Source organism: Miniopterus natalensis, chromosome 5 (assembly GCF_054644295.1).
Source record: "Miniopterus natalensis isolate mMinNat1 chromosome 5, mMinNat1.hap1, whole genome shotgun sequence".
Lineage (NCBI taxonomy): Eukaryota > Metazoa > Chordata > Mammalia > Chiroptera > Miniopteridae > Miniopterus > Miniopterus natalensis.
The window spans coordinates 61,564,160-61,589,500 of record NC_142085.1 but is presented as its reverse complement, the minus strand read 5'-3'; the positions used below and the strand labels follow the sequence as shown (position 1 = coordinate 61,589,500).

The window sequence follows — 25,341 nt, the reverse complement described above, 5'->3', positions numbered from 1 at the left end:
AGGAAAGTTTGAACAGGAGCATCAATTTCCAGTACTTAAATTTTTAGTATATTCTAGTGATAAAAACAAAAGATTGGTCCCTTAGAATAAACTGTAAGTTATAAATCAATGTTCTGTAATACCTATTACTGAAAATATTTCTTTGTCTGGATCCTTATTTTCCCTGTCATGCTTTCATTTTGATTTAATTTATAGAAATGACTGCCTATAAAGTTAACCACTTGAAATATGTTAAAAAGAACACAGTCCACTCAAGTATATCTTAATACTGAATATTATTTTGCTCATTTATTTCTCATTGAGAAAAACAAAAGATTTCTCAAATTTTAGTTAATGATTTTATTATATAAACCATCCAACTTTTAGTCATTTCTTCCTTAACAAAACAATTGGTGTACTGAAAAAATAAATCTACCATCATTAACACTTCTATTAATTAACATGTCTATTCAGTCTTAATGCTCTGACTTTTTAGGAACTCAGATAAGAATGTATAGCACATAAAGTTTAAGAAATATGTTGTGTCATAATTATAGGAAAACTATAAGATACAGATGAAATAAATATTTCTCCTAGTCTTAACTCTTGTTAATTTACTTCCCCTGCCCCTCACCGTTGGCACATATTTCCATTTTTAAAAAAATCACTTGGATTTTATTTTTCTGTCAAGTGAATTTGAAAAAAAAAATGATTCCAGAGAGAGGGAAGGGTAAAGAGAGAAACATCAGTATGAGAAAGAAACACCGATCGGGTGCCTCCTGCACACGCCCCAACCGGGTACCGAATCTACAGCCTGGGTGCCTGTCCTGACTGGGGGTCGAACCCGCCGCCTTCTGTTGCACAGGATGACGTTCCAGCCAACTGAGCCACACTGGTCAGGGCCATAGTTCCCTTTTTTTAAGGATAAAGTTTCCAGGTAGCCAGCTGAGAATTTTCCTTGCTTTAACCCAAAGAGGCTTCTTTCTCCCATCTCGAGTGAAACAACTGCAATGAATTACTTATGCCATGTAGCTTCAGAGAAATTCCTTCTTCCCCCTTTTATTTCAACTTGGAGGTCAAACAGAGTCTGCTCAAGTCCATTTGACAAGCTACCTAGAACCACAGGTTGATGCCACAGACTCAAAAAGCACCCAGCCAATGCTTTTCTGCAGCCTGGATAACTGTTCATGTGCTCAATTCCCTTTTAACCGTACACCGGACTCGACTCCCAGGGTACCTGCATTCATTCGCTCAGAATACTTCACCGTCATACTCTAGGAGAGCCCTTTTCTCTCAGATCATGTCCCCAGCTGCTGGCAACCAGCACATTCTAAATCAAATCCACGTTGTGCAGCGAACAGTGAATGTTATCAGTCTAAGATCGGTTTCACACGGTCTCGTTTAGGTCAGAGGCTCCATTGTCCCGCTTGCGGCGGGGATACGGTGAACCCGCTTAAAGTCACCGGGCCAAATCCCCGGCTCATCACGCCGGCTGGCTTCCTGTCCTAACACCCCATCCTCGTAAAGATTACATTCCTGTTGTCAGGTCTGAGAGACAGTCATCCTCAAGTCTGGGTGCATTACAAATAAACTCTAAGAGTCCTTTTATGCGCTTATTGGAAATCAAGGTTAATTTAAATACATCCAAATATTTGAGTTCTATATTTAGAATCTTATATTTAAAGCAATATGGAAAACTAGGAAAAACAAGTTCAAGAAACATATTTAGCAAGTCAGTGTACGTGAATGGAAGCTGGTGTTCTTTACATTTTAATGTTGCAATAAGAATAAATGTACCTTTTTCCTATTTTCTGTTATAAAAAGAATTCCAATTATACAAAGTCCTAGAAATCCTAGTATTCAAAAGCAGAATGGAAAATACCAGTAATAAATATGCTTTGTATACCCTTATTACTACAAGAAAACCAAATGACCATATAAATTTATGTGAAAAATCATAATGAAAAAGCCCCTAATCTCTTTTTAGAGAGAGAGGAAGGAGAAGGAGAGAGAGAGAAAAAAAAACACATCAATATGAGGGTGAAACATTGATTGGCTGCCTCCTGCCAAATTATATTTTTCAAGGTGGGAAGAACACTGTGAATTTATTTCTCTGATTCCTTCCTGCTTACCTCTGAGCAACTGCCACTAACCTCTCTGAATTATCATTCTATCAAGATGCCCAGGGCGCTAAAGACATTTCTTACTATAAGCACAAAACTTAGTGTTCATCACCTGCTATAAATAATCTCATTTTCCTATACATGTTTATTTTCAGATTTCAACAAATTTCCACAAAATTATCAGAAGCAAGTTACAAGCTGCTCATTTAACATGTTTTAAGAGTGAAAAAAAAATGAGTTTAAGAGTGGAAGTAGCATTGATGACATATAAAATAATTAAATGCAAAATATGAAATATGAAACTAAGCAGTAGATACTTGTTGTAGCCAAATTAGGTTTTGGTTTTGATGTTATTAAAAATAAGTTTTTAAAAATTCAATGCAACCTCTACTACTTCTTAAATAAGAACATGTGTAGGTAACTTTTAAAAAAGGTTTTATAAAAAGCAAAAGTGCTGTCTAGTAAAACAGAGTTTGTGGTATTCTTGTCTTTAAAAATTAAATGACTAAAATTGGTTCTGAAAAATAAAATGGAACACCTGTGAACTGTCCTAATATTAGTTCCATCTTTTAGAAAGGGTATCCATTTAGCCCCCACAAATAGTTTTGTAAGTATAAAATAAGAGTACTATTCCAGCATCAATCCTGTTTGTATCATACACTACAAATAAACTATGAAATAAAAATAAGAGGTAATAAATCTTTTTTTAGGTTTTCATCTAAGTAACTTCAAAATTTTCCTGAAAAAGAGAATTCCTATGTCTTTTCTAGACTAGAAGCACCTCACATTTACAGTATTTTTTTCTCAGAAAATCACTTACTGAAACAATCAGGGTCCTGTACAAGGTTTTTCAGTAATTAAATGCTGATCCTAATCCTCAACTGGAAACAGTCTCGTGTTGGAAACACCAATAAAGAGAATGTGGTGCTAGTTATTGCTGCATGAGAAGATAAATTTTACTTGAATTCAAATGCTGACTACACACTTTAATGACAGATGTTGAACCTTTGCAAATAAGCTTAGAATTGCAAATTCTATAAAAAGAATGATCATCTATCTTTATTAGAGAAAGAAAAATCGAAAAGAAAAATTTAGTAAAACATTCTGCACCATCACTCAGAGAAGTGCCACGTCTTGTCTTGAATATACAATGGCTTGGAGTCCCACTAAAAGTTGGGAAAAAAATACATAAATAACTTATTGGGTTTCAACGAGTTATTTGAAACAATGGAGTCTTTCTTGGCTGGATGATAGTAACATACAATGTGTAAGACACCATCTATCTTCAACACATATAGCTAATGAAAATCAATATGCAGAGCTCTGCAGGGTAGCTTAGATGGTTAGAGCACTGACCCGATAAGCCAAGGTTGTGGGTTCAATCTACAGTCAGGGCACATACAAGAAGCAACCAATGAATGCACCAATAGGTGGAGCAACAAATTGATGCTTCTCTCTCTCTCCTAAATCAATAAGTAAAAGAAAAAAGAAAATCTATGTGAAAGATTAAGGCATGCAAAAAATCAACAACAACAAAAGAAAACCCAAGAAACGTTGCATAAAGATACAAATACAGGCATTTAAATACAAAAATGCATAAAGATATACATAGGCTTCTGAAAGAAGAGTAAATGCAAATGGCCAATAAATATATGAAAATATGCTTATCCTCATTAGAAATCAGAAATAAAAATCTAATGAGACAGCAGTTTACAATTACTGATTGCCAAACCTTAAAACCTAGATGATATCAAGTGGTTGCAACTCTTATGCTCTGCTGGTGAAACATAAAATGGCTTTGGCAAACCATTTGGCACTAGCCAGTAAAACAAAACTATGCATATTCAATATTCTACTCCTAGGTATACTTCCTAGAAAAATTCTTTTGCAGGCAGTCAGGAAACATGTATAAAAATGTTTAAAGCAGCATCATTTTAACAGCAAATAAAACTGAGCTAAATATACATCAGCAATGAAAAAGAATTCTGATACGCTCATACCATGGAAAACTATATAGCAGCAAAAAATGAACAAACAACAGCCCCACAAATCAATATGGGTTAATTTCAAAAACATAATGTTGCATCAAAAAAGCAAGTTGCAGAAACACACAAATAGAATTCCTTTTAAATAAAATGTAAAAAGCTGCAACAGAAAGTTATTATGGATGACATGTGTGTGTTTGGGGGGGATGTGGAAGAGTATACTTTCTATGAAGACAGAGGGAATAATAGATACAAAAGTCATCAGAGTCATATATTCAGGGACACAGGGAAGTGTCAATATGCAGTCAGGAAAGTACACTTAGGGGCTTCAAAAAGTAGGGGTAATGTAGGTTTCTTAATCTGGGTAGGAGATACATATATGTTCACGGTATTAATATTCTTTGCTTTTCATAGAAAACAATTATATATAATATATGTGTATCAAAGTATTCCCAATTACAATTATTGAAAAAAGGGGGTCCTAGTTCTTGAAAATTGTGAAAAGCAATGAAATAAGGCAGAAATAGGAGCTAGGCACGAGGTGGCCAGAAGAGCAAAGGAGGTTCTTCTATCCTGAGAAAGTATATTAACATTTCAGCTACAGTTTATAAGGGATGGAACATAAATTGATTGATTTAAGTAACGATCAGAGGAAATTAAACAAAAGAGTACTTAAAAAAATACCTGACAGCATGCTCTTGTGGAAAACGCCAAGGTACCTTTAAAACCTGCATCCAAACTCTCCACTATGGCATCTACTGGCTTACTGAACCTGTGCGGTTCCTTAACCTCGGGCTTCGGTTCAGTTCCCACACATACAAAGAAAGAGTGATAATATGGACCAGAAAAGGTTCTTGTGAATCAAAGGAGAAAAGGGAAGTCCCTGATACAGAGAAGACGTTCAATAAATCCAAGTCCAATTTGAAGACAAAGTCTAAATGTGAAGACAAATTCAGATCAAATTAGAGTGATAATCACAGAATGCTATTTGAAAACTGACCCACAGAAGACTCAAGTGCCTCACTAGGGCAGCAAAGATGGACAACTTTCATACAAATGGCCCTTACCTTGAAGAAATTAAAAAGTGATTATAAGCTAACATTTACCTATGTGAGAAATCAAGCTTTATGAGGGAAATCAAACCAAAACCAGTACTGGAGACAAAAATGGGAAATATCCAAATATCTATTCTTATTCTTTTAACATCAGAATTGTAATCAAGGGCAATCCCCTGTCATTTTTAACTCTTGCTAAATATAAAATTCTGTATAAATATGAAGGTCCAGAAATGAAATTCTAAATATATCTTATTAATGTAAATTAGCACTGCTCTTTGCAAAATCAAGCATAGGTTCTAATGCCACTCCATCAGCTCCACTCAGAAATTTTGTCTAAATACTAAACACAAATAATGAAACTGCTATGAACTCAAAATTAAAAAAAGTGGTGTTATGTCAATGAAACTTTACATTGGAACACAATTTACCATACATACAATACTGAACTTGCCTAAATTTGGAGAGAAGATTCTTTGATAAGCATGCTAGTCCTAGTTCAAAAAGGATAATACTAAATTTAAAATGTATTTTAAGGATTTTGGTACCAATACAATCACATGATATTTGAGACTTGAGTTCTTTCATTCTTTTTAATTCTCACCCGAGGATATGCTTATTGATTTGAGATGGTGAGGAGAGAGGGAGGGACAGAGAAACATCGATGAGAGAGAACATCGACTGGCTGTTTTCCATATGGGCTCTGACCAGGGATAGAACCCACAACCTTTCAGTATATGGGACAATGAGCCAATCAACCCAAAAACTGAGCCACACCAGCCAGGGTAATACTTTAGTTCTTTATGTTGTATTTGAGAACTCAAACAATGATTTTTTTCATTTGAAAGGCAGGAGTGAACTAAAAACAGGAATTAGATGAATCTTTAGCTCAATGTTATTTTGAACAGATTAAATCTAGAGAAATATTAGCACTGGAAGAAGCAGGTCAAAGGCTACCTAGGATATGCTACAAGAGAAATCAAATTATAAATCACTTCATAAAAAGCTTGCTATCTTTTTAAAAAAACTATCAAACTCTCTGAAGTTGAGAATCCCACATTAAAGTTTCCTCATTTAGCGGATCAAAAGCTAAGTAGACTATGACCAAGCATTACTTAAACTCAAAACTCTGGGATGTATTTTAATTATTAGTATGAGTAAGTTAATAGCTGCATGGGGATCAGTCTTGAGGGTGAGTTTCTTGGTGTTGCCACCTGCAAGAACTGTGCTTTGTACCCTCTAGGAACTTGGTACGTCGTAAGTAACAACTGTGGAGTTGTGCTGAAGCCTGACAATAAACAGGGAGCAAAGAGATTCAAATAAAAAGTGTCACCCTGTGGTCACCCCAATTAACACTTTAACTCTCTAATTTCTCCTTCCCATTTAGCAGAGACTGACTGCACGTGAAAGCTGAACTTGTAAACAGAGTAGGAATGTGTTGAAATGGCTGAGAACTTGTTGGGTGGCCAAGATCCTTTAAGATTTTAAGCCAAGGGGCCAAGAAGCTCCATATTTTTAACTGGGCAAGTTACTATGGAAAGACAATGATGTCATTAAGCACCTGGGGCACAAAACTATGAATTCTTTAAGTAATGTAGCAGTTTATGTATAATGGAAAATAGAATATAAAGCCCTTGTTCAAACTTTTTAAATGACACTCAGTTTTAGTTGACCTGGCCTGAAGTGTCAGGGGTTTTCATAAACACCTGTTTTCATGCATGAATTTCTCCTTTCAAACCCTCAGCAGGTATCTTACCACTAAACCACATTAGACTATTTACACAAATAGATCATTTTTAGCTTCTGGGCTCTGTAATAGCGCCCACGGATGTTCTTTTAAAACCTTTTCAATAGGAATGAGCTACAGCTAGGTGGTGGAAGCTGTGGGTCTCCAAGTGCCCTAATTAAACTTCTGGGCACTTTCCCCATTTCCACTGCTAAGACTGAAGGATTAGAGGAACAGGAAAATCAGTATCCTGCTTGGGTAAGGAGATGAACACATTAGCTTAGTTGGTGGTGTTTTCCCTCAATGGGCTCTCTCACCAAAAGCCCTTTACTTCAGAAATTTAACTTGATTAAACATTAGGGAATGAGACATTCCTAACAGAGAAACTAGTTTCTTCATCTGAAGAATGAAATGATTGATCTAAATGACCTTTAATGTCCCTTACAGCTCCGGGTCTATAAAAGAACAACATAATTATGAATCAAAAATTTATGTATCTTACCGGAAAATGTTGGAATAAAAAAAATCCTTACAAGCAAACTAAAAAGGCACATGGCAAACTGGAAAAAAAATATGTGAAAACTGTATCACAGAAAAGAGGTTCATGTTCCTAAGACACAGAACACATAAGAGTGGGCTAGAAACATGGTCTGAACTCTATGAAAAGATGCTCTACCACATGGTTAGCAAAAAAGAATGAAAATTACAACTAGACCAAGATTCCAATTTTTGCCTCTAAAATGGGTAAAAATCTAACAACATATCTATCCTATTGGGGAGGCTGTGGAGGAATAGGTGCTGTCACACTGGTGGAAATGCAAAATAATACACCTGTGCAGGACAATTTAATGATATATAACAAAATTACATGCATATTTATTTATCTTTAATTCATGAATCCCATTTGTAAGAATCTCTCCCAAAGACATTCAGACAAAATTATTCACTTTAGTAGTATTTGAATTAGCGAAAGAGAAGAAGTAACACAGATGACCATCAACAAGGAGAAGGTTGAGAAAGCCATGGTACAATTATACAATGGAGTGCTATGCAGCTGTAAAAAGGAACGTGGACCATCTTTACATACGGATCTCCAAGATACATGGTTACATAAAAAGAGGCATAACTGAGCATGTACATTATGGTGACATTTACCTAAGAAACTGAAAGGGGAAATGAATGAATTATATTTTTGAATAGATATGCAGTTTTTAAATAAGATAAACCTAAAAAAAATTTTTTTTAATGTTGCTTATAGAAGGAGGTGAAATACAGACTAGAAAGGGCAGTAACAGAAGCCAGACCCCTCTGCATGTTCCCTGTTTTATAAATCTGACTCAGGGAGTGCGCAGTGTATGCTGGAGCTGGCTTGTACTGTTTCTTGGTCAATGTTCAGGTGTTTCGCAAGCCAGTTGTCCTGACCGTGTTATACTGAAATTGGCTACGGTGGGAGCACACAGGCATGCATTGTAACTATTCTCTCTACTTCTATATAAGACAAGATTTCTATAATAAAGTCAGAAACCATATAAACAAAAACAACAAGGTTAGGTAGTGAATATTAATAAGCTGGTACTAGAACACTAAGTCTGATAGCAGACTAAGACATTCCAATTTAGGAGTCCATCATGATCACCTGAGGAGCTTTTTCAAAATATAGTCTCTGAACCACCACTATCTTAATAAACCACAAAGATTGAAGGAATTGTGTCATATCCCTCAGGACTGTGGAAGTAGGGGAAAAGGTTGAGATTCACTGTTTAAACACTGTAAGAAGCTGTATACTATTCATCTAGTTCTTACCTCCATGCCTGACACATAGTGGTACTCAAGTAATATCTGGTGAATTAATGAATGACCCTGGGAAGTGAAAATAAGTAGGCAAGCTAGAGTAGCTAAATTTTAGCTGTGAAAAAAACATAAAATTTGATATTAAAAAAAGTAGGACCTGGTTTAAGTGGCTCAGTTGGTTGGAGCACTGCCCCGCACACCAAAAGGTTGTGGGTTTGATTCCCGATCAGGGCACATACCTAAGTTGCAGGTTCGATCCCCAGTAGGGGCACGTACAGGAGGCAACCAACGGATGCTTCTCTTTCACATCAATGTTTCTCTCTCTTTCTCACCTCTCTCTCTAAAAATCAATAAACATATCCTCAGGTAAGGATTAAACAAATTTTTAAAAATCATTTAGGTTACTGAGTTTAAAGAGCAGGCTCTCTGTTTTAAGTGGAACAAGTTTTTGTCATAAAGCCACAGACTAGTCACTTCAAACAGCTACAAGTAAACTCCCAGAATAAAAATAGTTTTAAATACACAATTGGGTGGGGTGTGGCTAGCAAAATTCTGATTCTACAATCTGTTTGGATAAGCACTGCTTCTTATGTGACTAACAAAGCAAACAGTAGTCAGATTCCCCGGGCTGAAATAAGTACAAGTACATTCACTATTTGCAAAAAGGGTTGAATGTCCGAGGCTCATTCAATGAAGACACCACATTTCCCAAAGCTAAAGGGGAATATAGAATGACAAATACCCACATGTAATTACATATCCCAAAATGAAGGCATAGGGTCACCTGGTATGGATTTTGTCTCTCATAAGTACTAAGTGAAGCTAAGCCCACTGTCTGGCCACGGGGAAGAGCAGATTACCTCAAACATAAGAATAATCTAATTTTAAAGCTGGGAGGAGCTTAAAAACCTAGTCCAACCTTTTCATTGTGGTGATGAAGAGCAGACACCTACAGAGGTTAAGGTGAAAAGCTCTGAAAATAGTTACAGTTGCCACAGATGAACCAAGAGTCTATGCAGGTGCACAATGTTAGGGATGAAGAGCTGAGAAAGAATCTTCTCAACTTTCACATGAATGGTATCTAATGGGTATCAATCTCACTCGTAAACAAATTAGCGTGTGTGTTTAACCATATACACACACAAAAATACTAGAACATGTACTTCCAATAACTCCTTTCAAACAAATTCTTCAGTCTAGCATTCAAGAGTCGATGTTACCCCATTGACTTTTTCAAAATCTTGTCCAAATGAACCATAAGCAGATGGAACAAGGCCACTTTCTTTTACTTACCTTTTGCAGTCGCTTACAGACACAGTGCAGTACGTGTAATCATTACAAAAGCTACCCCACAGACAATTTCCAAGTGATGAAAGATGATTAGAATACAAACTTCCCAATTCTCCTGTTAATCTGAACTGATATAAAGCCACATTTCATGTGTATCAATGAGTATTATACAGACATACATGATAATGCAGGTTTTTAATATGGTAACCAACAAAAGGTTTAAAAGTGAGAGCCAGGAGAAAGGGAGGCAGTGCCATGAGTTACCATTTCCATTTCCATAAGGTGCTATACAGGCTTTGTTTAAAAGACATACAGAAAATTATATGCAGAGGAGGAGGAAAGGAAAGGAAAAGAAAAATAACAAACTTTTATTCCATCCACTGGTCAAACATTCAATTATTTCCATTGCTGACTAATCCTGAATCCATATCACTTTACTTCTATAAAGATTTTTTAAAAATGCATCTATGCCCCTGAACGAAATGCTCCTTCTCACCCTCTGCTCCTGTACAGTTGATCTGATTTAGCTCCAAAATAATGCAATTAAATAAGATACAAAAATCAGCCTCTCAACTTTCTTTTAGATTCTTCAGGATTCCTAAAACTTATTTTAAGAGTCTCTTAAATGTTAAAGAGAATACTATTTAAAATGACAATGATAACATTTACTGTCATCTTTGGAGGGAAAAAAATATTTCTAATTGGGCTGATTCAAGATCCCTAATGGAAATTACAACATAAGCCAATGACATTTTTAAAAAGCTGAAAGCAAAGTTTGAAGATTTTCTTTTCTTCCAAAATGAACAGAGTAAACTTATTTAAACAGATATGATATGACATTATCAAGTTAAGGGTGTTTTTTTTTTTATAATCTCTACTGCAACTCTAAAGTAAAATTCAAAATTAAGCAATAAAATCTGAAATCATTTACTGAACATAGTGCTGTGAATAAACTAAATCCTTCAGGGTAATTATCCTGCTAACTCTACTATCAAATTCATGGATGTCTTGCCTCTGTCTGAAAATTTTAAAATATTTAATATGTAAAACCTGAAATATTCATATGCTATCATATTTAAAATTTCTCTTAATAACTTTTGAGGAGTTACACTAAAATCCTAACATACAAAACAGCATGCCTACATTTTCACTACCATGTTACTCTCATGCCTAAAAATAAGTCAGAATTGGGGTAAACTATTTTCATAAAAATTTAGGAACATTAGTGGACACATTGATGGCATTATGTAATAATTAAAGAATTTAGATGCTGTTTTAGATCCACACTCTCCTCCAAAAGACTTCTTCTCTTTATATACTACCAAATATTTTCAACCAAATAACACAAGAATGTGGTTTTCAAAAATATAACAGGGGTAGTGTCATCCCATCATGAACAAGCCTAAACATCTGAGTAATAACGTCTAAAATAAAATCACAGAAAAAGATGGTGCATGGTTAAAACTATTAATATATATTTAAGACAAAGACTTTATTTTTCAATAAGAAAACAAGGGAAAAGACAGTCCAACCTGATCTTGTATGTCTGCCCAATAGAACTTTCCACCATAATTAGTGCTTTCCACCTCTGGGGGAGGAGCTGAAGCTCAGGGTGACCTCATGTAGTAAGAGGAAATCAGTATAAATAGGGCAGGACAGCTCTAGAGGGAGCATCTTCTGCATTGCTTACCTGGAGGGCTCAGAAAGCGACCAAGAAACCATCTCCAGGAATTCCCAGAACTCAGGTAAGTCTATGACTCAATGCTCACAGGTGGACTTCCATGTCAGCTTGCTGGGAAACAAGCTTCAGTGAATTAACTACTTGGATTTTGTGTTAAAAAAAATGGCTTTCCACTAAAATGCACTCAGAAAGTTTAATTTGCTTCAGTCTTTATAAAAGATAGTCCTAATAAAACTGGATTTGCAAAAACATGCCCTAATCTGAATTTCAGTGTATTTTGAAACTATTGGAAATTTTTGTCTATGTCAAAGATCCTGAATTATTTAATACAGACATTCAATTACAGTTTCATTTTTTTTTTTACTTCATTTTTACTTGATTACTTGAATGTGGTTTTCCAAAACATATATTCATATACCTAAAAATTTATAACTCATTAATTATGAAATATAATTAAAATATATAGGGTAAGATAAAAAAGTAGATAACTGTATAAGGAATTCATTTGAGCAACATTAGAAAAATAAAGCAGGTCAATAAACAAAGTTGAATGAAATTATTCTTTTCTGTTTTTCAGAATCCATCTGAGAACATGCTGCCACAAAGAGCCCTTTTGCTGCTCATGTCCTTGAACTTGGTTCATGGAGCGTTTTATGCTGAGAGATACCAAACACCTACAGGCATAAAAGGCCCAGTACCCAACACCAAGACACAGTTCTTCATTCCCTATGCCATAAAGAGTAAAGGTAAACTGAACTGTTTATGTTGCTTGATTAGCTAGTTGGTTGTTGCTTTCTTCAGTCTTAATGGTCTCTTTGACAAAATGTTACTAACTCTGGTGTTAAATTATTTTCAAACTCTGGAATTGGTCCAAAGTGATTTATGGAAAAAGTAGGTCTATTCAAGAACATTAATATGCTTTGCACAATAAGTATAGTGGAAAGATATACCTGAACTTTTTAATGTGTGGAAATTCTTTCCCTCAAATGATGCTTTTGCATAAACAATTACTCATAATCTAGAAATATTAATCCAATCAAAAGCAATTAAGTTGAAAATGGTTTAAATAAAATGATTGCCAACTGCACAAAAAAGAGTAGCAGGTTTCTATATCTGTTCAGCTTTCTCGGCTCCTGTAAGAGTACTGAGAAAACATTAAATTAAGTGCTAACAGATCCTCAAAGAGAAATGATTACAGTTCATATTCAATAATTCTATTTACTAACATCTGACACACACTGCCTGTAAAGCATCTACTGAATTAAACTGAATAATCTGAACTGACTGTAGGATTCAAATTCCATAGTATTTTCTCATTATAGCTATATATTTTAGCCCATAAATAAAGCTAAGGATATTTGCTATTAACTTTAAAAATTATGCTTTTGGAGACAACAATTTTGAGCAAATTAAACTTATAGGGTTGTCTTTTAAAGAGGAAAGTTAAAAGTTAAAGTATTTCATAAAAGGTAGCTTAATGTTTAAAAATAAATGCACAGGCACACAACAGATATTCTTGAATGTCTCAAACTATAAATAAAATAAGAGAAAGATATGTTAGGAAAGAAAGAATAAAAGATAAGGAAATCTGCTAATTAAAGCAACAAATGGCATTTTGAAATACTATGACAAGCAGCCCTGGGTTATACTCTTTATAACCACAAATTCTGACTTTTTATAGTTTACCAAGATCATAAGAAACAGTCTTAAATTAAAAATAAAGTGCACCACTTTTAGAAGGTTAAAAATATTTCTATCTCCCCACCTTAATTTACTGTATAATCTTGGCTATTTTTGCAGAGTAAAAATATGTATCTTGTTAACAAATAAAAAATTGAGAAGCTGTATCTTAATTATTAAATCCACCTTAATCTCTACTTGATTATACAAGGTAGGAACTCAATATATTATCATCCCACTGGCAGGCATTGTACACTGAATGAAGACAAAAGCTCACAATCTATACAAGTAAAACATTAAGTTGATAACAAAAATAGAGCGTGCACATGTGTTCAACACAGGCCAAAAGAGAGGTTAGCCAAAACTCACTAAACTATGCTGCAGAGGGCTCCACAGCCGGTGGACATGCAGGTGCCACATTCTGACACAGCCAACCACTATTTTAGTTTGTGGGCATTTAAGAAACTTTCCTACTGGGTAATTGTTTTCCGTTGAGGATGGTACCACCCAAATCTCAAATGTGTTCAAATGGCAGGTTACAAAGAGGGGTTGTCCTCCAAGGACACAAGAGAAGCCAGTCTTCCCAGCACTGAGAGGTGCAGGACACACTGGGATACATTACTGTATTTATGTGTATATTTCATGTGTATTGTATCACATTCCAAGTGGCAGAGATCATTCTTTTTCCTTACAGTTCTAGTCTCAAATGGTGTCTAATGCAGTCATTTTCAATAAGACTTGTTTATTTTCCATTTTAACAGTTAAAACAGATTTCCAAAAAGACTAAGACAATTATTTTTAGTATGGACATAATCTCTATAATATTCTGAAGCAAACCCCAACTTAACATAGTTGGCATTTTAAAAAATGTGTTCTTCTATTCCAAACCATTAAGAAATCCTCTATTCATCTATTCTATTTGCAATGTATCAACACCCATTTGTCTAGAGATATCATATAAACTAAAGTCAATCACAAGGTTTGTGTTAGCATATGGAAATATTTTCCATAGATTGATAGGCTGATTACTTCTTAAATGCCAGTTAATTAATATGAAAGATTTAAAAAATATAATAATCTACTAACAACTAATAAAGGGAACTATACTCATCAAAATATGTTTTCAAAGGTATAGTTCAATTTATAATTTCAATTCATTTAATGTTAATTCCAAGTTAGTATTTATTTTTGTACAAAAAAGATGTGGCTCAAAAGTCATAGGTATAAGTCATTTTCAGGGTTTTGACCAAACTAATCAACTACTGTGCCATCTACTAAATCTACCATTACAATGAATCGTTTTCCAACAGTATAAGAATCTACATAGTATATGGAGGCATTCTAATTATGTTTCTGCAAATTTATTAAACAGAAAATTATTTTAATGTAAACTATGCAACCAGATATTTAAAATCATATGTAATTTTATTACCATCTTTGCTAGCTGTTAAATTCTCTGAGAAAGAATATTTTCTGTAGACACTTGTGATGATGACGGCCTAAAGATTCTTTCACATAGTAATACAAAATACTTTCCTGATACTATATCCTAGTGCCAGCAACACTCTACTATATCCCGCCTTTGAACGACTAAAACAGCCCTTGGACACCTCTTACTTAAAGCACTTTGTGATTGAAGTTCTTATAAGATGCACCCTGCACTCCTCCCACACTTATAGCTCAATAGCACTTTTCATATCACAAGCAATGAGTAAGTGATTTTTGAGCTTAAAGTTACATTAGTAGAAGTGGTTAGCTCAAATGAACCCATAGCTCTATGAAATCAACAGTATTTATTTGCATTCATTAAGGAAAACTTTAGATAAGCACTTTAATACTATTTTAGGTATCTCTCCCATTAGTTCTCATTCTCTAATTCTCTGTTACAATTTTAAGTCAATAATGGAGAATGTAGGAGTGGAGTATGTACTGAGGTAAAAAACACACACAAAAAACCCTAAATTTTAAACTGTGTTCAGCAGGGCCATGGCTGATGTATATTAGAATTAAGGGCATTTCTCATTTATGTCTTACAGAACAGCTTTTGTGAGGGAAAATTGTTATAGTTCTTAAATATTTTCCCATTTATTATGCACGTGTCTTTTCCTTCCATTTCTGTAAGATATTGTTTTTCTTTCTTTCCCTTCTAGATAGATGATTTTCCCAAAATAAATGTAATAAACTTGCTTCCCCTGCCCTCTTATTCTAGATGAATTCTTCAATCCCAGCTTATTTTCATGGATCATTAGGTTGTAATGAAAGTATTATGGTAGCCATAGTCTTGTGAAACCATCTTCTCTAGCAGTGTTTTTTTAATAACAATATAAAATGTATTGTCTAAATCCATTCAAGACTAGTCTGCCAAAATGGACTGATTGACACCGCAATGTTCTGTCCTGACTCATATTTCCAGAAGCAATGATTCTCCTTAAGGTTACTAACAATGCCCTTGTCTGGGTGTGTGTATTGGGCATGTCTTTTAGGTATACCAGTAAGAGGAGAACAAGGTGTTCCCGGTCCACCAGGACCTGCTGGACCTCGAGGGCACCCAGGTCCCTCTGGGCCACCAGGAAAACCAGGCTATGGAAGTCCTGGACCTCAAGGAGAGCCAGGGTTGCCAGGACCACCGGGACCACCAAGCACTGGGAAGCCAGGCATGCCAGGACTGCCAGGAAAACAAGGGGAGAGAGGACCATATGGACCAAAAGGAGATGCTGGACCAGCTGGTTTACCAGGACCACGGGGCCCACCAGGACCACCTGGAATTCCCGGCCCAGCTGGAATTTCTGTTTCAGGAAAACCTGGACAACAGGGATCCCCAGGAGCCCCGGGACCCAGAGGCTTTCCTGGAGAAAAAGGTGCACCAGGAGTCCCTGGTGTGAATGGCCAGAAAGGGGAGACTAGGTTTGGTGCTCCTGGCCGTCCAGGTGAGAGGGGCCTTCCAGGTCCTCAGGGTCCCATGGGACCACCTGGCCCTCCTGGGGTGGGAAAAAGAGGTGAAAATGGGTTTCCAGGACAGCCAGGCATCAAAGGTGATCGAGGCTTTCCAGGAGAAAGGGGACCAACTGGCCTACCAGGCCCCCAAGGTCCTCCTGGGGAACGAGGACCAGAAGGCATTGGAAAGCCAGGAGCTCCTGGAGCCCCGGGCCAGCCAGGGATCCCAGGAACCAAAGGTCACCCTGGGATTCCTGGAATAGCTGGGCCCCCAGGGCCTCCTGGCTTTGGGAAACCAGGCTTGCCAGGCCTGAAGGGGCAAAGAGGACCTGTCGGCCTTCCAGGGGCACCGGGTGCCAAAGGGGAACAGGGCCCAGCAGGCCATCCTGGGGAGCCAGGTCTGGCTGGACCCCCTGGAAATGTGGGACCCCAAGGACCAAAGGGCATCCCGGGCAACCATGGAATGCCAGGCCCTAAAGGGGAGACAGGGCCAGCTGGGCCTGCAGGACGCCCTGGGGCTAAGGGAGAAAGGGGTTCTCCCGGTTTAGATGGGAAACCAGGGTACCCGGGAGAACCAGGTCTTGATGGTCCTAAGGGTAACCCAGGGTTACCAGGCCCAAAAGGTGACCGTGGAGTGGAAGGACCTCCTGGGCTCCCAGGCCCTGCGGGCCCAACAGGAGCTAAGGGAATGCCTGGACATAATGGGGAGGCAGGTCCAAGAGGTACTCCTGGAATACCAGGTACCAGAGGCCCCATTGGGCCACCAGGCATTCCAGGATTCCCTGGATCTAAAGGGGATCCAGGAACTCCAGGTCTTCCTGGCCCAGCTGGCATAGCAACTAAGGGCCTCAATGGACCCACTGGGCCACCAGGGCCTCCAGGTCCGAGAGGCCACGCTGGAGAGCCTGGCCTTCCTGGGCCCCCAGGTCCCCCAGGTCCCCCAGGCCAAGCAGTCATTCCCGATGACTTTACAAAAGCAGGCCAAAGGCCGAGTCTTTCTGGGAGGCCTCTTGTAAGTGCCAACCAGGGCATAACAGGAATGCCTGTGTCTGCTTTCACTGTTATTCTCTCCAAAGCTTACCCAGCAACAGGTGCTCCCATCCCATTTGATAAGATTCTGTATAACAAGCAACAGCATTATGACCCAAGAACTGGAATCTTTACCTGCAAGATACCGGGAATATACTATTTCTCCTACCATGTGCATGTCAAAGGGAACCATGTTTGGGTAGGTCTGTATAAAAATGGCACCCCCGTAATGTATACGTATGATGAATACGCCAAGGGCTACCTGGATCAGGCTTCAGGCAGTGCCATACTCGACCTCGCAGAAAATGACCAGGTATGGCTCCAACTGCCCAATGCCGAGTCCAATGGCCTGTACTCCTCTGAGTTCGTCCACTCCTCTTTCTCAGGATTCTTAGTGGCTCCAATGTGAGCATATTCCCACCAAGCTAATATAAATCTGCTTGAAAAGGCATTCCCCAACCTCACCCGTCCCACAAAATGCATATGGATTTAGGCTGAAAAAGATATTGCTCCTATTTTCCAAAATACAGATTTGAGCTTTCAGAGTTTTCCCTCTGAAAAGTGAGCAGCGATGGTAAACAATATGTGACGACCCTCTCAAATTCCTAGTCAGCAATCCTAAGAATTTTTAAAGTTTTCTGTGCAGTCCTTCAGTATTTAAAAATTTCACCATAAAAGTCCTGCTAAGCTAAAATATAAAATGATCACAAAAGCCCTGATCTGTGATGCTACATTATGTTAAATTTGATTTCAGAATCTCAGCATTTCCTTTTAAAATAAGCCTGTTTCTAACAACTAACAGAACTTTTAGGAAACATTCAGGAGGTATCATATCTTCATAGAACTTAAATACTTGAATATTCAAATTCAAAAGACATTGTATATCATAGGGTCTTTCTAATGGTGCATACTCAAAGGCTTATATGGCCCCTTACATGAAGATCTATTCAAATATAGAGGTGCATATAGACTTTTTATGGCTCTCATAAAAACAAAAACAAAATGTTATGTTAAAATTAACCTGAAATGCAAGGTGCTTTATCATGAACCTTTTCATACTTTTCTGTGATTGTTGAAAAGCTTTCTGTATACCCTTCACAACCTGGGAGTAGGTGCCTGACCTGCTGTATTTATTTAACACAAGTATAATTAATTTGATTTCTTTAATTCCTTTATTGAGTTTTATATCATATAATTTTGTGGGTTTACAGTATGTACCTTGGGCTTCCCATTCCAGTGAAATTATAACTAATGTCAAGGGTTTCAAAATCTGCCTGGAAGTGAAAAGACATTATTTATTTATGCTCTGTACTGTATTTTTATATTGCTGTTTAAAACTTATAAGCTGTACCTCACTTATGAAAGCATGAAATGTTTTACCTATTACTTATTTACAATGCAATAAAATAATATCCATAGATTTTTTTTAGGCAGAATTTATTTGGCAGTAACAATTTGCAATTTTCAACCATTCTTTTAAGTCTTTTCATTTTACAAAGCTAATAAAAAGTAAAACCATAAAGTGGTGGATGGTTTTATAGTTGTCAAGGATACGCCTCTGCATTGGAGATGGGCATTCTCACACACCCAAGCACTCAGTGCAGACTGTGAAAAGGCCCCCTCAGAACCACATGTGACCTATGAGCCAGGGTGAAGGGCTGGTGCTGGGAGAGAAAAGTGACAATCACTCCACATCAGTGATTTTCTTCTGGGAGAGAAAGAAGCAGGTGGCAGAGAAATATGTAATTTGAACAAATATTCTGCACTTACTATTTGTTGCCTTGATATGTTTTTAGTCATAATATTTAGGATTATTTTGATGGCTTAAACTACATTAAAAGAAGGCAAGCAATTTTTATGTCAATCAAAAGGCAACAGTTTTCCTGGCTGGTGTGGCTCAATTGGTTGGAGCATCCTCCCATACACCAAAATGTGGTGGGTTTGATCCCTGATTCTATCCCCCACCTTCCCCTCTCTCTAAAAGAAAAAAAAGGGCAATGTTTTTCTTAGCTGAAAAATACTGCTCTTGAGCATCTGTCAGCCCATTGGTTGAATTAGGACAGTCTGGTTGAGGTCACCAGGGTCACATACTATAAAGGCATCTCTTTATTCCTTAGAAGTAATCTGTGTAATCCAAGCAAACCTGTAAACAAAATCATGAAACCCTAGACTCGGGTTGGTGATATCTCTGTCCCCATTCTAGGTTGTTGGCCAGTCCTGTTTTTTAAGCAAAAAGAATGGAATTTTCACTTTTTCCAACAGTCTATGACTACTACACTAATGGTTACACATGTCAACAACCCTCATTCCCAAGCCAGGAAACAGCAAAACCAGAACTTCAGTTCTAGGGAACAGACAAAATGACTCTACTGATAGGCATGCAAAAGATGGTACAGCTCAGAATATGGGCAATTATGGACATGAGACAGACATAAACAAAAGAACCTCTGAACATGTAAACGGAACCAACTTTAGAGTGATATTTAAGATCGAATTAAGTCCAAATTAAGGACAGTAGCAGAATAGGTAACGTCTAAGTAAGTCATTAAACACACAGCATTTAATAAACATCTATTAGAAAGTCTTCACATTACTCACCCTTAAAAGCTGACATCTTATAGTTGTGTTGTATACCAGCAACTATATCCTTCCAAAAATCAAATGTTTTCTGACCATTGTTCTGCTAAAAAAAATAAAATAAATTTCCAAATGTAACATATGCAATAATTATTTTTTAGAGCATAATAGAAAATACTTGGCAAACAATTACAATATTACTGTATTCTAAAATAGGGACTTGTGTTTCAGAAGACATAATGGGTTAATAAACTTCTCATTCTTCTAAACGTGATTTTAAAAATAACAATCTTCCATGAAAATCACTGCTACAAGGATATATATACACACATACACACACATGCGGCTAAATATTAACATAGCTCATATAACCCAAATAAAATAAAAACTTCTACTCATTAGAAATTACAGAATATTTTAAACACATGAATAAATTTATAATATTATAGCCTTGGAGACATCAGAATGTGTTACTTTGTGTACTATGGCATCAATGGGGCTAAGAAGCCTGAACCCTTAAAACTCTAAAAGCTGGTTACTTTATTTTTTATTTATTTATTTTTTAAAATATATCTTTATTGATTTTAGAGAGAGGAAAGGAGAGCGGGAGAGAGAGAGAGAAACATCAATGATGAGAGAGTCATTGATCGAGCAGGCAACCCGGGCATGTGCCCCGACAGGGAATCGAACCCCGATCACCTGGATCCTAGGTCGACGCCCGGCTGGGCAAGCTGGTTACTTTAGAATTCAATGCACATGTACCTGAATTTCAATATGAAAGAGTAGCAAGTCTCTATAGGAGACATGAAGAAGGTTCCAAATTCAGAATGTAAACCATTTTTTATCAAGATTTTTTTAAACCAGAAAGCAAACAAACATTACATTAAAACACAACCCTACAACCCTTGGCTTGCTTGGAAATATTAAGTAATGTTTCCATCTAAATGAAGACCAACTATTAGATATTTGTATCTATTATAAAAACTCTGAAATATTTAAAGACTGATACATTTGCTTGTAGTCACTATGAAATGAGAAATGGATTCTATCTCATGTTAATTACAATTTCTACAAAAATACCAGGACTACTGCTCCACAGAAACTGTCATAAACACATGACTAATTCTGAGTAAAACATAAACTGTTACCTATGTTCTATTATGAACATGATCACTGTGACTTTAAAAGATAACATATGCAAAAAGGCAAGTGATTCTGACATAAAACCAGTTTATGTTCATAGGTCTGAAATTCTAAGTATAAACTGATATAACTAGAAATCTATTTAATTTTGATACACAGTACAAAAAGTATATATACATTAAATTATGCTAAAAATGATGAATTTAAAATTTTCATCTCACTTTCTGGTTTTATATTATTTACAATGCTTAAGGATATGTAGAATTTTCTTAATTACCCCTACTTTTTTATTGCTAATGAGGAAAGAAAATATTTTTTTCCAGATGTAAGTTTTCTTTTTTTTGGTTTAAAAAAAGCAAGCATTTACTGAACTGACATCCATCAATAATTTTGGATTTTCTTTTTGTATTTTTTCCCCTTGTCGATTCTACAAGTTGAAAGCAAGATAAAGCATTTCTAGTCTTTTGCTTTATTTAAAAGCAGTGAGGTTCTATTACATAACTGGACTACATTTTCTAAAGAAGCAAACAGAGCTTTAGGCACATTGTTTCTGACCCACCCCTCAAAATATAAACTCCAAAATGGGGTGTGTCACTTGAGCCTAAACTGAGGCAGGGACCAGGCACCAAATTTGTTCTTTGCTGGGACATGGGGCCCATCAGTAGAAAATGCAGAGTTAAAGCCACACTGTACACTTGAAGATAAAGATGTCACTATAAAATTCAAACCTGTAGAGAATTTTTATGAGAGCTTATTTGAGCGAAACTGATGACATCCTGGGGAACAAGATTTCAGTGCTTTGCAAAAATAACAGTTTAGCAGCTTCTTTAGTGCATTTGAAACTTATGAGGAACAAGGAAGATTACCTGCAGGTGGGATAAAGCAAAGCCGGGATTGGATTACAGAATAGTTAACTAGATTATGTGCTGTCTTAAGGTGGTTACAGTTTATTTCAACGGTATGTTAACCTAGATGCACACAAACAATTTGGCAGGGCTTGCTTAAGGCAAAGGTAAACCTTTTACTAAAAAAGTTATATGCTTGGGGTGGGACTACCCACAATAGCCTGCCCTGTTAAGAATTTATACAGATGCCAAGTTCTGTATTTTTTTCTAGACTTTTGCACCCCCTGCTGGAGAATAGGTTTATCATCCCTCGGGGGAAAAATGGTCACTGCTTATTTAATTTTCCAAAAACATTTTGGCCAAATTCTGTTTTGTTTTTTTCCTTAGTCACCTCTGAAACCTCAAAGAGGAAATTGAGTAAAATCTCCACTCAAAAGACATAAACTATAATTAAGTCCTCTGATTTATGACTAAATATGTATATCAATCACAGTTTTCTTAAAAAATGAATAAAAGTTTTCACCTTTGTTAAAGAGTCCACCACTCTGGCACACAGAAGAGCTCCTGGCAGGTCGAAGTAATTATCATAAAAATAATATTTTCCTGAAAAAGAACAAAATTTTAAACTGGGATCAAATTAATGCTTCATATATGTGGCATATACAGAAATTTGGCTAAAGAGACATAAGATTCTGGTATAGTTAATTTAAAGGAGCCTCCATTTCAATTCAAAATGGCTCCATTACAGGTTATCATCGTCTTTCAAAGGTTTAAGCTACTAGGGTGCTACAAAAATGTTAAAATATGATGTGCATAAATTGAGCATTTTATTTAAAAATATTTAAGTTATATTTTTAAGCCAAAAATAGGCTGTACCCCAAATATAAAATGGATTATGAAGGAGCCACTGTTTATGCTATTAATGTCACTGAATTTCAAAACAAACATGCTACCACTGGAGTGCCATGAAGAGCTACTCTATATAAATAGTGCCTTTCTATATCTTTGTTGGTTAGCCCACCTAGAGTACCACATTCACTTTTTATGCAATTTCAGTACAATGTGAGAACAACCAGGGTGATGAGAAGAATTAAAAAAATGTCACATGAGCACACGGTGTGCTTATCTTAGAAAAACTCAGGAGTACAGGACAGGCACACTCTAGGATCTCAGGGAGAAGAGGGATTTGGTTTATCCTACGTGGCCCTATGGAGAATTCAACTTGGGCTCTGCCTTGGCACAGATGTCACTTTTGAATCTGCTGTCCCTGGGCAGACACTTTTGAAGACCCATGTCATATCCCCTTGGCCTACCTCCAATCCCAGCCACAGCTGTGCTGAATAGTGTCATCCCATCCACGCACACCTGTGCCATTCGTTCTCTGGAAGCCTCTGGAGCTCATGTGGCCCAAGTGTCAAGCCTGAACCAACAGGGTCAGAAGCCAGCCTCCTGTCTCCTGGATTCACAATGTCGGGAGGCTGCTCCTCAGGAGTCACGGTAGGATCCAGGCCCCATTACTCTTTCCTTCCACGTCTTGCCCTCCCCACTGTCTCACCCTCACATATTGGGATCAGGAGTAACCACTCTGCTTTGGGGGAACTCAACCTCAATGAGTCCTCTAGAGAACGGGGTACAAAGAGGAATAAAACAGAACCTGTAGGTGGAGCCAGATTTTAGTTTAATGTAAGGAAGTGCTTTTCAAATGGTAGTTACTACTCTTTTTTTCCCTTAATATGTTTTTTTAATTTATTTCAGAGAGAGGAAGGGAGAGGGACAGAGCGATAGAAACACTGATGAGAGAGAAACATTGGTTGGCTGCCTCCTGCACACCCCCTACTGGGGATGGAGACTGCAACCCGGGCATGTGCCCTGACCAGGAATCGAACGGTGACCTCTTTGTTCATCGTTCGACGCTCAACCACTGAGGCACACCTGCCGGGCTGGTGATTACTACTCTTGTTCACATATTATAATTGCCTGATTTTGAGTCCCCCTTCCTCCCATTCATAAGCTATGTATGAGATTATGGAACACAGGTACCTTGTTCCTTAGTGTCCACTAAGCAATGTCCATCATACGGAAGGAACTCAAAAAATGTTTGCTGAATGAATGAGTGAACGGATAACAATAGAATGGATAATTTTGGAATGATGGAGTGTCACATGTAAATTAAAAGAAAATCCTATCCCTTTAAATGTCATTAATGCTCTTCACTTCTCCTAGATTATTAAGAATGTATGAAGTCAGTCTGGCTGAAGTGACCAGTTGGCTGAGTGTCATCCTGTGGCCCGAAAGGTTGATAGTTTGATTCCCAGCTGGGGCACATATGGAAGGCAACCAATTGATGTTTCTCTCTTTCCCTCTCTCTCTCCTCTCTCTATACATGTCCTTTGGTAGGATTAAAAAAAAAAAGATAAAAAGATAAAGTCAAAGTTCTGTTAATTCATAAATCGGCTGGGTTGGCTTGTGTTCTTTCCTTCAGTTAAAAATATTTTGGTTGGCATAGTCTTCCTGTTTTTTGTTTGTTTTTATGTTTTTTAAAAAAACATGTTTTTATTGATTTCAGAGAGAGGAAGGGAGAGGGAGAGAGATAGAAGCATCAATGATGAGAGAGCCATTGATCGGCTGCCTCCTGCATGCCTCCTGCCAGGGATTGAGCCCGCAACCCAGGAACCGAACCTCAATCTCCTGGATCACATGTTGATGCTCAACCACTGAGCCACACTGGCTGGGCTAGTCTTCCTGGTTTTTTTAAAAAAATATATCTTTATTGATTTCAGAGAGAGGAAAGGCGAGGGAGAGAGACAAAAACATCAATGATGAGAGAGTCACTGATTGAGCCCACAACCTGGGCATGTGCCCTGAATCAAACCCCGATTGCCTGGATCCCAGGTCAACGCTCAACTGCTGAGCCACGCCCGGCAGGGCGAGTCTTCCTGTTTTTAACTCTTTCGAAGCTGAAATTATTAGGGGGAACATCTCTGACTATTTTTCATTCTTAAGAAAGGTAAGGAATGGCTTTGCTAGAAATCTGGAGGAAAGCAAAGCTGATATCCCACATACATTTCTGTCCACGCTCTGCTATTCTATACCACACCATATTCCAGGGCTCCCCGGGCCCAAGACAGTGAGCACAGTTCATTACCCTGTACATTATCTTATCTCTTGCCTTCAACACTAGAGTGACCTGCCTGATCCCGATGGCTAGCTGTCCTAAGCACTGTGGGATATCCATAAACCTGTGTATACTTAGAGCATCATTGCCAGTTATATACCCTTCGTTTTTCCCTCTCCTTTCCCTCCCTTTGTGGGTATTAATAGATAAAATTCAGTTTAAGAGTTGAATACTGATGCCTTGATTAGGGTCTAATCAAATAACTCAGGAGTTTAATGAGATGGGCTCAGTGACTCCCACCCACAAGGCAAGGGACTGACGTCACTCAACTGTCAAACATGGGCTGACCACTGTGTGGACACAGTGAGGCTTATTCAGCCTTGACCTA

At 37.3% G+C, this 25,341-nt stretch overlaps 2 protein-coding genes across 3 annotated transcripts in view; one reads left to right on the top strand and one right to left on the bottom strand.

Moving 5' to 3' along the window:
* The window catches only part of NT5DC1 (5'-nucleotidase domain containing 1), a 108,110-nt gene that overhangs the window by 69,997 nt on the left and 12,772 nt on the right, over positions 1-25,341 (bottom strand). The window contains exons 5-6 of one of the 2 annotated variants that reach the window (XM_087817568.1): positions 22,362-22,441; positions 19,872-19,956 (exon numbers count right to left, since the gene is read on the bottom strand). In XM_087817568.1, the coding sequence (XP_087673694.1) occupies positions 19,872-19,956; positions 22,362-22,441 (165 nt within the window). The remainder of the gene's footprint in view (positions 1-19,871; positions 19,957-22,361; positions 22,442-25,341) is intronic. The other variant, XM_087817569.1, reaches the window with a different exon arrangement.
* Positions 12,222-17,763, top strand: COL10A1 (collagen type X alpha 1 chain). The gene is made up of 2 exons (XM_016198695.2): positions 12,222-12,376; positions 15,794-17,763. The coding sequence occupies exons 1-2, from the start codon at positions 12,223-12,225 to the stop codon at positions 17,680-17,682; spliced, it is 2,043 nt and encodes a 680-aa protein (XP_016054181.2). The 5' UTR covers position 12,222; the 3' UTR covers positions 17,683-17,763.